The following is a 14,038-nucleotide window of genomic DNA, read 5'->3' on the forward strand; positions in this document are numbered from 1 at the left end:
CCGTTAGTCAACTCAACTAGGCTCATTCACGCCATGTTCCTCCCCTTTAAATCTCATATATATATATATATATAGATTATTTTTTATTTTTTATTTTTTATTTTTTAATGTCGTAGCCATTGAAAAAGATTGATAGCCAAACCAAAGGGATGAGGGAAGGAAACAGCAATTAAATTTGAGGGAAATTTGAAGGTGACATGCCTACATCTCCCACCTTTCTCGCAACTGCGTTTCCAACCTGCCCCTTTTGATTTTCTCTACTACCAATTTATTCTCCTCTCTCTCAAATTTAATATAATAATTGCTATAAACATAAAAGTAGACTATATATATATATGTATAATGTTTAGGGCTTCTCTTTCTACGACATTCTATTCATCTCTTTGAGCTTAGACTCTCACTCTTAAGGTCACGGTCTCATCTCATCTCTCTCACGCCGTTCGTCGACATTTTATCGATTTCTTCTATCGTCGTTCATCTATCGTTGTCGTTCGTTGTTCGCCGTAGGCCTCACTCTCATCTCTTTCACGTTGCGGAGTCAACAATTTCATCCATCTCCATTCTCCGCAATCAGCCACACGAGGTACTTGTTCCTTTTCTTATCCTTTTTTTCTCATTCTCTATTCTCTAGCCAACTCTCACACTTGTTTTTGCTTCAAATCTATCGTTGGGTTTATGTTCCATCTAACCTTGTTTCTGTTCGGTGCGTTGTGAAGTTTCCATGATTTGTTTTTGGGTTGATTGCAAACTTGATGGTAAACTTTTCTAGTTTAATTGAACTTACTGGTGCATCGCTCCTCATTATACCAATCCATAACCCGATCCAACAAATCTCTCTAACACCGATTTTTCCTCTCTTATCGCTTCGCTCCCCAACAAATCTCTTTCTTCCTAAACAAATCTCTTAAACGGTTATCTTTCTCTTCTTTCTGTTACTCTCTAATTTTTCTCAAATCTAAATTTTCTGTCTAAATATTTATTTTCGTATAAAAAATTTATTTACCACCATTTTCTCTCTCACGTTTTGGTCTCCATCTCTCTAAATGCTGTCTATAAAGTTTTTCACTTTTATTCCCTGCTTGAAATATATTTTTCTCTGTAACATATATCTATTTATTTAACTTTACAAATAGTAAAAATAATAATCAAATAAGTTTTTTTTTATTTTATTTTAAACAATCCAAACATAGCAGTAGAAAACATGAATTAAAAATCAGGAGGTCATTCCTCCAACTAGATGGAATCTAACAGCAGACTTCAAACCTCTTTTAGCCATCTTGTGAGTCACCTCATTCCCTCTCCTTTTGACAAAACCGATAGACACCACCGCCTCCTTCAACTCCCTAACCTTTATCATTGCAACAAAATGACCAATCTCATAAATATCATCGGCTTCAAATTGCAATAGGCTGAAGATACGGTATGAATCCATTTCCAAAACACACAGAAACAAAGCCATCTCCCAAGCTTAGCCGAATTCCAAAGTTCACCGCCATAGCCTCCACCATATCAACACCTACCACATCCGCTACCTGTAAAGCTGATGATTAAAAAAAAACTAAAACTAAAAAGGTCCCGAGAACTTATAAATATTTATAAAAAATGAAACATAAGCAAAAATAAAATGATAAAAATGACCTGTAATCGAACTAAATTTTTTAAAATAGGAAAAGTAAAGCAAATTTATTATGAAGTAGAGTCATAGTTCCTAAAACTCTATTTTTAATTTTCAGTAAACATGTTTCAAAAATTTAAATTCCTTTATCGTGAAAAAAAAATATTTCTTCGGGTAAGATTTTGCAAATAGTGGAGGGGGAAGGGAGTTGCACCGGGTGGCTATGTCTTTAGTCTTATTCGTAAAAATGTCAACCTCTTTTATATTTTATAAATAAGGCAAAAATTTTAAATTTTTTTATTTTGAAAGTTTGATTATTTCAATTTTACCCATATAAGTACATCTGATATACCTATGATATATGTACCTGCAATATACATATGATGTATATCGTATATCTTATTTCTAACATATTTATAATATACCTCTGACATATATACGGGATGTTAAAGGTTAGTCCATCTCTTAGACGTTTTTTTAGATAATCTTCTCAACTTCTTATTTTACAAATGAGCAAGAGATTTAAATTTTTATTTTTGGAATTTTATTATTCCAATTTTTATAACATCTTACAAATATAGCAAGAGATTTTGGCTTTGCAAATATGGCAAAATTATTTGAAATATTATTTTTTTTTAATTCGAAATTTACGGTTCCCTATTTTGTTTGAGACCTCACATGTTTATTCCCTTTCTTGGTCCTTTTCCGAATCTAGAACTTCCAACTTCTACAACCAATTGTAGAATCTAAAATTTTCATTTTCTACAGAGCTCTGCAGCTCATTATCATTCAAGCTGAATTTAAAACTTTTGGCTCAAACTGAAACTTCCGACTCTGCTACAAATCTTCTTCTTCGTTTAAGCGTTCTTCTTCTTCGTCATTCACATTGAAACTTCCAGCTTCACACTTATCATTGTTCAAGCTCATCTTCTTCTTCACTTTTTTCTCGGGGCTCATAAGAGAAAATGAGGAAAATTGAATATAAATTTTAAAATCATGGGTTAGTTGTTTTTTTCTTTTTTTTAATTGAACCCACTTTGGAGTCTATCCAGATTTTCTTTTTTTTTCCTTTTTTTTTTCTCTTAGTCTCTTGGTTTTTTTTTCAAAGGATTTGATTCTTATTTTCTGTTGGTTTATTTGTCAATTAGAGCTTGTGGAATACAATGATGAATATCAAGTATTATTATACCTTTGATGAATATCAAACATTGGTTTCTAACACCACTGTTTTCTATTTGAAACATATATTTCTTATCATTTCAGGAAAATACATGATTTTCAAGTTTCAATATTTGCAACCAATTTATTCATTTTCAGTGCATATCATAGTTAAAACAAGAGATATCATAATTATATTAGGGACAAATCAGTAGTATATCAGTGGTATATCAAGTATACATTAGACAATATCATAGCTATATCAGTAGTCAATCAATGATAAATTAATATGATATCAATAAATTATCAACAAATTGGCAAACATATGATTAAATTCAAAATACCTTGCATATTAAAAAAAAGACTCATTGTCATATCATTCAAAAAACTAGTGGATATATTAGTACTATATCAAAACACATATTAGAGTTAATATATTTGAAATCATTGGTATAACAATGATATATCGTTACTGTTCAATCAATATTAAATCAATGGTACATCATATAATTATATCAGAAGTATATATCAAGATACATATATCATAGTTATATCAGAGGTATATCAGTGGTAAATTAGAGGTATGTCAAATATATGTTAGTTGTAAATCAATGACAAATCATATAATCATATCAGAAGTTATATCACTATATCTTATAGTTATAACAAAAGTAAATCAATTGTATGTCAGTGGTACATTAGTGGTATATCAAAGGTATATCAAATATATATCAAACATATATTAGTGTTATAGCAATAGTAAATCAATAAAAATGATAAATTATATAATCATATAAGAAGTTATATAAATAAATATTATAGTTATATCAGTAGTATATCAATTGTATATAAGTGAGATATCAGTTGTATATCAGTGACAAATCAGAGGTATATCAAGTATATATCAAACATACATCACTGATATTAATATTTTGAGCTTTCAGAGTAAATTGAACCTTTTACAATTTGAGCCTCTGTTTTGTCTTTTAAATTGCCATGTTTGCAAAAGCTAAATGTGTAGGTTAACTGTGTTATTTTACTTAATTTGTTTTGCAATTATTACAAGTGTCCCTTAAAAAATTAAGACTAAAAAGTTTTCTTTCTATCTTACCCGTTTACATTTTCAAAATTTTCAAAGTTATATATATATATATATAAAGCAAAAATGTAAAATTTTTCCCATCCCTTTAAAAATTTATTGTTCCCGTCGCGTGCATATAATTCGTTCTATTTTAATCCACTATTCTTACAATAATAATATATTTGTTTCATTTCATAAATATTTAGATCATTTTACCATCTCCAATCCAACAACCTACAGGGACAACCAAGTATTTGAAGGGAGAAAAGGACAATAATGGATGTTTTCATCTCAGTTGGAGCAAAAGTTGTACAATACACAGTTGCACCCATTGGACGTCAACTAGCTTACCTCTTTTTCTACAATAGAAATATTAAGGATCTTGAAAAACAACTTGAAAATCTTAAGGCTACTAGAGAAAGAGTGCAAATGTTGGTCAATGAGGCAAGAAGCAACGCATATGAAATCTATGACGAAGTCTCAACATGGTTGTTGGTTGAAGTGGATGTTGAACTACCCAATATGCCACGACAAAAAGAAGATGGATCACATAGGAACAGTTCTAATCTATCGTGCCTTAATTTTGTCCAACGTCATAAGCTAAGTAGAAAGTCAAAGAAGAGGGTGAAAGATATTCTTCAACTCATAGAGGAAGGAAAGAAGTTTGAAAAAGTTGGTCATCCGGCACCTCTTCCAGATACTAAAAGTTCTACTCTTCCTGCAGATTATCAAGTTTTAGAATCAAGAACGTTAATGGCCGAAAAAATTAAGGATGCACTTTCAAATCCTAATGTTAATAAGGTTGGAGTATGTGGTATGGCAGGTGTTGGAAAAACTAAGTTGTTGGATGAAATTAAGAAATTAGTATTGGAAAATAAATTGTTTGATCGAGTGATTGACGTGACTGTAGGGCGATCTAATGGTGTAGTAGAGATACAAGATCAAATTGGAGGAAAGTTAAATATGGGACTAAGTATGAAGGCAGAAACTAAGGAGGGAAGAGCGCCTTTCCTACGAAATAAGTTGGTTGAGATGAAAGATAAGATCCTTATTATGTTGGATGACTTGTGGAATGAATATGATCTTGAAAAAGAGGTTGGGATTCCTTGTCGTTCTGAATCAAGTAAAGAAGGATGTAAGATACTTATGACAAGTCGATCTCGAGATATATTAACAAATAAAATGAATACAAAAAAGTGTTTTCAGGTGAATTCCCTAAGTGAAGATGAGTCTTGGAAGTTTTTTATGGCAATAGTTGGAGAGTTTGATAAAAGTCGTATAGAACACATAGCGAAGAATGTGGTAAAAAAATGTGGAGGATTACCAATTGCACTTAAAATTATTGCAAAAGCATTGAAAGGAAAAGAAATACATATTTGGAAGGATGCTTTCGAGAAATTGGAAAAACATGTTTTAGTGAAAATTAAAGGAGTGAGTGACCAATTGTATTCTTGCCTTAAGTTGAGTTACGATTGGATAGAAGATGAAGAAACTCGATTGCTATTTCTTCTATGTAGTGTATTTCCAGATGATCACAACATTTGTGTGAAAGATTTGCAGATGTATGCTATGGGTATGGGATTGCTAAATGACATAAATAATTGGGAAGCAACAAAGAATAGGGTAATTGACTTGGTTGATGATCTTAAATCGTCCTATTTACTTCTAGAATCCAATTCTGGGGATAATTATGTTCAAATGCATGATGTGGTTCGCGATGTTGCCAAATACATTGCATCAAATGATGATAAAATGTCTTCATTGAGCTATGGGTGTGGACAAAGTGAATGGCTAGAAGAGGATAGATCCGGATCTTATAATGCAATCTTTGTAGATTGTATGGACTTTTCCAGCCTTCCTTCAAACTTCGAGTTTCCAAACCTTCAGTTGTTAATATTAGGAATGCCATCGTTTTTTGGGGAAGGGGAAGCTATTCAAATTCCGGGTGCTTTCTTTGAAGGAATGGAAAAGCTTAGAGTTTTGGACATGACAAAAATGTGTTTTGAACCATCAAGGACATCAGTAACTCACTCATTAAAGAACCTTCAAACATTATGTATGTCATATTGTGAATATTATGATATTGATACAATTGGTCAGCTAAAGAAATTGAAAATTCTGAAAATTAACGATTGTACATTTGAAGAGCTACCTGCAAATATGAGTCAATTGACACAGTTAAGGTTGCTAGATCTGTCGAATTGCTCCAACTTGAAGGTGATTCCTATAAACATTATTTCAAGTATGACAAAACTGGAAGAGTTAAATTTATGGCGGAGCTTCAAAAGATGGGGGGAGGAAATATCATACAGAAATAAATTGATTCAGAATGTCAAACTTTCTGAATTGAATCATCTATCACGTCTTTCTAATTTAAGGTTAGAAATTCCAAATGTTAACATTTTTTCAGATGATTTGAGTTTAGAAAGAGTTGAGAAATTAGAAGAATTTTGTATTTGTGTTGGTAATGACTCTTGGGGTTTTAGAATATGCGACGGATATGCAAGAAGGTTGATGGTTAATATAAAATCACAAATTGTTGCAATTGGTGGGACACTTCAAATACTATTGGAAGGATGTGAGCAATTGTATATAGAAGATACAGTGGGCTTTACAAATTGTCTTTTCAAACTAAACGGAAATTATTGTAATCCCCGTTTGAAGCATCTCCACATTGAAGGAAATTCAGAAATGCCACGTCGAATTGATGTTCAGGTAGTAAAAGCTCATTCCCATTTTTTCGCTTTCTCTTTTAAAAAAATTCTCTCTCTTTACATCCAAATTCTAACAAAAACAAAAGTAGATTTTAAGGGTTTCTTCTTAATTTTTTCCCTAAATTTTCGTAAAGATTTTAAAAAGAAAACCAAGAAATTGTTAGTGAACAAGTTTAGTTTTTTAAATTGTCATCAAATAGATCATATAAATTGCAACTTTATATCTTTTAAGTTTTATTTACTTTGTTTAATTAAATGGTTATAAAACTGCAGGTTTCATTTCCTGAGTTGAAGGAGTTAACAATCCAAGGAGGAAATAATTTGGAGATGTTATGGCATAATAATAGGCTAATTGCAAATTCCTTTTGCAAACTCCGAAGTATATGTATTTCATGTTGCAACAAATTAACGTACATGTTTACTTCAAATATGGTGACATCACTTGTTTTCTTAAATACATTAGAAATCGATAACTGTGAGTTATTAGAAAGGATATTTGAAATTGGAAAGTTGGTTGATGATGCCAAAGTACTGCCATTGACAGACTTAAGTTTAAGGTCTTTACCGAATTTAAAGTACGTATGGAACAACGATCCTGGTGAATTTCTTACCTTTCCAAATCTCAAAAACGTCAATGTTTCTAGTTGCCCTCGACTTAAATGTCTTTTTCCAGCTTCCTTCATCAAACATATTGAAGAAATTGAAAGTTTATGCGCATATGAGGTAGATGAAATCTTTTCAGAAGATGAAGCCTCCAAGTTAGGGTTCCCCGAGGTAATGCATCTTTGAAACTTATAACCTATTTATGCAACATTTTATATCTGTTTCTATTTGGTACTAACTTTTATTTTACTTCTTTAAATAAAACATTTACGGATAAAGAACCACTGTTGTTTACATTTTTCATGATGCTGAATAAAAAACAGTTATAATTAAAATAATTGTTAAGAAACTTTGTTCGTTTTCAGATTGTCTTTCGAAGCTTGCAAATTTTGGAAATGGTAGTGAAGAGAAGCTTTTGGTTTAGATCAGGGTCATTTCCAAAATTGCATAATCTTAAATTGAAGGGCGGTGAAGATGACGATCTGGTTACTTTGCCATTGGAAATGAGTCAAGAATTATACAATATTGAAGTGAAGAAATGTGACAAGTTGAAGTTTTTACTGCCATCATCAACCACATTCTTCAACTTGGGTTCTCTTATCATTGAAGATTGCAATGGAATGATGAATCTATTCAACACTTTGGTGGCAAAAAATCTAGTAAATCTTTGTTTAATAAAAATATGTGATTGTAGAGGAATAACTTCCATAGTTGCAGAAGAAGTAGAAGAAGAAGAGGGAGAAGAAATTATTTTCAACCATTTGATTAGATTGGAACTTAGAGATTTGCCAAGACTAGCAAATTTTTACTCTGGAAAATGTGCGCTTAAGTTTCCCTACTTGGAGCGGTTGATAATAGAAGGATGCCCAAAAATGAAGACATTTTCCTTTGGAATAAAAAGGTAGGCCAAGTTGGAATACATAAAGGTGGGCACGTCAATTAAACAATGGAGACTAATAGCCAACCATAGTTTGAGATACACCGAGTTCATTTTGGTAGACCGTCGTACCATTAATTGCATCAACACTTCCAAACAATTTGATTCTATTAGGCTGGTCAAACCCCTTCACAAATTGCAAGAACTTGTAGTAAAAAATGGAGAGAGATGTTCATGGTACACATCATAGCTGCCACAATCTGATTTCTACGATTGCAAAGGACGATCCCCACTCCAGTTTGCAGAGAGCGAGAATAACAAGCTGCATCTGTATTCCCTTTGATTACGCCATTATTTGGAGACTTCCATTGAGAATTACCAGGTATGGATTTCTTAATCGTACTATTCTTCCCCTCTCAATTTCTTCCATAGAGTTATGAAATTCATCACTATACAGCAAAATCCATTTCATTTATCATCAACACACACACAACATATTTTCCATTAAATGCCTCATTCCTATCATTCCAGATCGTCATTTCAATATGGTTCAAATTAGTCATCAACATGTCGCAGAGATCAATGAAACTACTGTATTGAGGTTAGCGTCAATCTCCGCTGCTGGGAGAATTTTTCTTTTCCAAATATGCTTTTGCTCTCTTACACCTCACCAACCCACGGTCTACAATTTCCATCTTCTTCACACAACAGGGGTAGAAAGTTACCACCCCCATCCCTTTTCTGTACAAATATTTTTCTTTACAAGAAGTCCATTATGGATAATCGGTCATTTGTTGAAGTATTAAAGAGTTTTTGCAATATGTGTAGCTTATAACCACTTTTTATCATGTATAGAACTTGTTTATCAAAATGTCATGTCAACCTGTCCTCCCATTTGTCTAACTAATTGGAATTTTAATAATGGCTTGTACATCTGCTTCATTCACCCTTAGTTTAGGTAGATTCCACACGTTCGTATGGGTAATATGATAGAAGTGTGTGATCAACACTCACAAATTTAAAATAACATGACTTTTTTTAGAGTAACAACTTCACTTGTATTGAAATTTTCTCATAGAATACACACTTGGTTCAACAATCTCTGTCAAATTCTATTGGTTTTCTTATCCACACACTCCCTCGTAATACATTAAAGGCAATTCTAGTTATAGGATTCCATGAAATAGTATAGGCTCCATATTTACTCAAATCTTATGAACCCATACATTCACGAACATATAATTAACCTACCATCAACACCTAAATATATGAATATACTTAATTAAATAGTAGTTCATGTACATGTATAATGTATGTAGGAACGTAGTGGTTCATGTATTGGAAAATTAACGTTTTTAATTTTGAACATCCCCTTGAACATGTCTTCCTCAAAACTCCAAGTAAATTCCTCAACTTGTTAAAGACAATAACTTTGAGTGGCTTTGTGAACATATCAACAATTTGATATTTGGTCTTCACAAAATCCACTTGAATCTCCTTTTTCGAAACACATTCTTTGATGAAGTGAATTCTCGTATCAATGTGCTTGCTTCAATCACGGAACACTGGATTCTTCGCTAGAGTAATTGTTGACTTATTGCCTTAAGCAGGTTTCTCAACCAAACTACATGACATACATATGTTGATGCAACAATCTATTATGCCTACTTTTTAGAACTCCAAGTAAAAAAGCAGTATTGCCAATAAAGAACACAAGTCTACTGGTGCTTTTTCGCATTTTTGGAATCTCCAACCCAATCACTATCACAATAACCTTCAAGTTTGAATTCTCCAGATGAAGAATAAAATATGTTATAATCCAATGTAGTTTTGAAATAACGAATAATTATCTTCGCTACTTCCAAATGAGGATTCGTAGGAGATTCCATAAACCGACTCACAAATCGAACAGTGAAAATTCAAGTCTTGTGCACGTTAAAACATCTCAAGCTCCTAATTACGTTTTTGAAATATGAAGGATCAACAACATCTCTATCTGCATATTTTGACAATTTCATTCCATATTTGATCAGAGTTACAACTGGTTTATAATTGAACACCCGAGTTTCCCAAGAATTTTTCTAATGTATCATTCTTGAGAGATAACAATTTCTTCCTCTGATTGATTTACCTCAATGCCAAGATAATATGACATCAGGGCAATATGACTGGTCTCAAACTCTTAGATTATTGTCTTTCTAAATTCATCAAACATGTTTGGATATTTTCCTGTAAAAATGAAGTCATCTACATATAGACAAACCAACAAAATATCTTCATGATCGTTAGTCTTTATATAAAGAGAATGTTCACGAGGGCATATTAAATACTCATTGTCATAGAAATATTTGTCAATTATACTATTCGCCATCCTTAGAGTTTGTTTCAACCCATACAACGCCTTGTTCAAGTTTTTAACTTTATCTTCCTATAGTTTCACCACAAAATCAAAGAAGCTATTCAAACTACATTTCTTCTTCAAGATATTAATTTAAAAATGCTAACTTGAGATCGATATGAAAAATGTTTCATCTATTTTGAGTAGCAACTGCAATCAACAATCTTATGGTCTCCAAGTGAGCAATAGAAGCAAATACTTCATCATAATCAACATTGTTTCTCTGAGAGTAGCTTTTCGCAACTAATCTCACTTTATGTTCTCTCCACTTCTCCTCTTAATTTATCTTTGTCTCGAACACCCATTTGACACCTACTGCTTTCTTTCCACTTGGAATAGTAGAAAGCTCTCACGTAACGTTCTTCTTTAGAGCCTTTATATCGTCATCCATTGCGATCTTCCACTTTTCATCACATGCAGCTTCTTCAAAATGTAAAGGTTCACTATCACCAAATAGACAAAAGAGAGTAAGATCATTAAAACTTTCACTTAACTCTTCAATTTCATCATATATGTCTCGTAAACTTCTCATGTGATGAGGCCCTTCATTTAAACTTGATGTAGATGATGATGGTGTGGTTTGTAATGACGTGATTGATGATGGATGTGGTATTGATGAAGAAGCAATATGACCAGTTTCATCACTATCTTAAAAAAAAAATTGATACTTATAGTCTTCTGCTTCATCAGTCAAGATCCATGTAGCTTATTCATCAAACATGACATCTCCGCTTACCACCATCTTCTTCGTAGCAAGATTGTAAAGCTTGTAGCCTTTTGAGCTTACATCTTAGCCAACGAAAATATGTTTCTCACCTTTATCATCGAGCTTACCACGCTTTTGATCTAGTACATGGGCATAAGCAATACTCCAAAATACTCTAAGATGGAAAATAGATGGTTTTCTTCTCATCTATGCTTGTTGCAGAGTTTTATTGCACACATTTGTAGTGGGAGAATGATTTGATAAATATACAACCCATTGACCGCTTGTTATCACAACTCTTCTAGCATCTTCTTACTCTTCAACATGCTTCTAGCATATTGAGTATAGTTCTATTTTTCCTCTCAACTACACCATTCTATTGTGGAGTCCATGAAACTTTCATGGGCCGACAAATTACATTTTCTATGCAAAAATCTATGAACTCATTTGACGTGAACTCTTCTCCTTTGTCAGATTGCATAGCTTTTATATAAAGATAACGTTATTTTTCGACAATAGCTTTGAATCTCCTAACATGCCAACATTTCTAATTTATCCTTGATAAAATAAACCTATGTTTTCAGCTGAAATTATCAATAAATAATAATAAATAACTATTCTTACTGACAGAACTTGACTTGATAGGTCTATAAAGATCAGTGTGAACAAGCTTTAGTGGTCTCTTTTCTCTCTCGAAGATTCATGTGGAAAACTATTCTTTGATTGATTGCCAAGAACACATCCTTCACAGAGGTTATCCGGATGTTTGACATGTGGCAATCCTTTCACCATGCTCTTCTGAGGTCTTAATCTCAAGGCATCAAAGTTGAAATGCCCTAGTCTGAAGTACCAAATCTAGTATGAATCTTTCAAACATGACTTCAAACATTTTTCAATATAAGTTTGAATGTTTAATGTGACGGAAAATATAGATACACGTGCAGCGGAAGCGAGCAAGGATCGAAATAACAATTTAGATGCATATTACAACCTAAGATTAAACATGCATGATCATACATTATGATGCTGAGACAAAGGTAGAGAAAATTACATACCTTTGAAGCTTTTTCAAAAACATCAAATGGCCAAAGGTTCTAAGAGTTTTCAATGTTTGAACAAAGGCCTTCTTAAATCGGCAAAATACATGCAACCATGTCAAAGTTCACCAAAAGCTTACAACACATACTCCACTCATGCATGGCATGGCTAAGTGTCAAAATGCATGTCTAAGTTCACCAGAAGCTTACAACTAGGTGAGCATATCAACCCGAAAAACAGAGCCGACCGACCAAAACCAACTGGAAACAGGTCGGTTAGTCAGTTTTAGCAGCAATCGATTCGGTGTCGATTATGAAAAAATCAGAACCGACAAGTCGGTTGGTCGGTGGCAGTGAACTAGGCGATGTCGACTGACCGATCAAATATGTATTAATAAAAAAAATTTACATTTTTTCCGGTTTTATAATTTAGTTAATAAAATAGTTAGGGTTTCTTTTTTATTTTATCCTCACGCCGCCCCACCCCTCATTCTTAAATCTCACCCTCCCTGTCTCTCTTTCACCTGCATGTTGCCGCCCCCCTCAATCGTCATTCTCAAATCTCACCCCTATGTCTCTCTCTCACCCGCACGCCGCTGACAACTCCTCTCTTTCTCACGAGTCACGTTGTCGCTCGCCCCCACTCAACAACCCACTCGCAGCCAGCATACCATTTCGATTGTTGCCCCCCTCACTCAGCAACCCAGCCCGCATACGACCGTCGCCCACCCTTCACGCCATCGCACCTTATACATCGTCGATTGCCGCAGCCCATACCCACCGAATCTTAACTTTAAAAACTGCAATTTGGAATCCTACTAAGTATGTATATATTTTTTTAATTAACAATATTTATTTTGGTTTGATTTGTGAATTTTTTTTAATTGTCGGTTTAACCGACAAACGGACCAAACTGATCGGTTGGTTGGTCAGCGCATATTGGCAAAAGAAAATCGTCGGTTTGGAAACCAACGGTGTTGGTTTCTGCGTCAGGGTCAGCCAGTGAAATATAACCATGATTGGTAATTCGACCCTTCATAGGTTGTTCGTAATTACAGCTCGCTTAAAATACCATTTACCCCTGTAATTACCTCTTGTTTCTTAAGTCCCACTAATCCTCTAATGAACAATGATTTGTAGTCCAACTATCAAATCAAAAAATCTTCTCAAACCTTTTGATGAGGGTGACACCAATTGTTCAAAACCTGGATTAAGCCCTTAAGAGAATAACCTCTCTACTATCCCTATGTCCCTAGCTATTTACCCAGTTTTACCCCTGAAATGGGAGGGTTATTGAGCCAACGTTGTTGAGCTGTTCTCACCCATGCAAATCGAAGGATAATCCCGAGTAAGCAGAAGTTCATAGTTAGCTTAGGATTAAGATCGAGTTACCTAGGCTACCAAAGTCTAGATAGTCGTTTCAGACAGTAAACAGTGTTATTAACTAAAAATGACTATCTGATGGTCCTGTCTTATGCAAACTCTTTGTACGGGACGCCTCCACTCACATGTCTTTACATGAACGAATTAGGATCACATCGTTTGTACTAACTACAAAGTGGGCTGCATCCATAGTGCCCGCAGAATAAGACGCCAAACCTTATTCCTATACTGTAGACCATTTAGACTGTTAACTCAAACTTGATCCATATTTATGTCTCTACATAAAGTTTGAGTCTCATTTAACAGTCTAAGATCCTTAGTTTATTAGATTTAGATCTAGTAAGAACATTTTACTAGATCAATAACTACTTATTGATTATAACCTCAATAACAACTTGATTGAATGATAAAAATATATCTGGCATTTAAAAACTATCAGTTTTAGGACATAAAACCCAACATAATG

The 14,038-nt window shown here is 33.5% G+C and overlaps 1 protein-coding gene across 2 annotated transcripts; it reads left to right on the plus strand.

Annotated features, from left to right (window-relative positions):
- Positions 1-383: 383 nt before the first annotated feature.
- Positions 384-11,677, plus strand: LOC111013433 (putative disease resistance protein At4g27220). 2 transcript variants are annotated; one of them, XR_015789218.1, is made up of 5 exons: positions 384-583; positions 4,095-6,569; positions 6,842-7,342; positions 7,537-8,430; positions 8,580-11,677. XR_015789218.1 is itself a non-coding variant. In XM_022287872.2 (4 exons), the coding sequence occupies exons 2-4, from the start codon at positions 4,131-4,133 to the stop codon at positions 8,074-8,076; spliced, it is 3,480 nt and encodes a 1,159-aa protein (XP_022143564.1). In that variant the 5' UTR covers positions 384-583; positions 4,095-4,130; the 3' UTR covers positions 8,077-11,677. The 2 variants fall into 2 exon arrangements, 1 of the variants encoding a protein (XP_022143564.1); XM_022287872.2 differs by having other exon boundaries at positions 7,537-11,677.
- Positions 11,678-14,038: the final 2,361 nt, after the last annotated feature.

The sequence above is a fragment of the Momordica charantia genome (genome assembly GCF_013281855.1).
Source record: "Momordica charantia cultivar OHB3-1 chromosome 2 unlocalized genomic scaffold, Mcharantia_2.0 BLBB01000002.1, whole genome shotgun sequence".
Taxonomy (NCBI): Eukaryota; Viridiplantae; Streptophyta; class Magnoliopsida; order Cucurbitales; family Cucurbitaceae; genus Momordica; species Momordica charantia.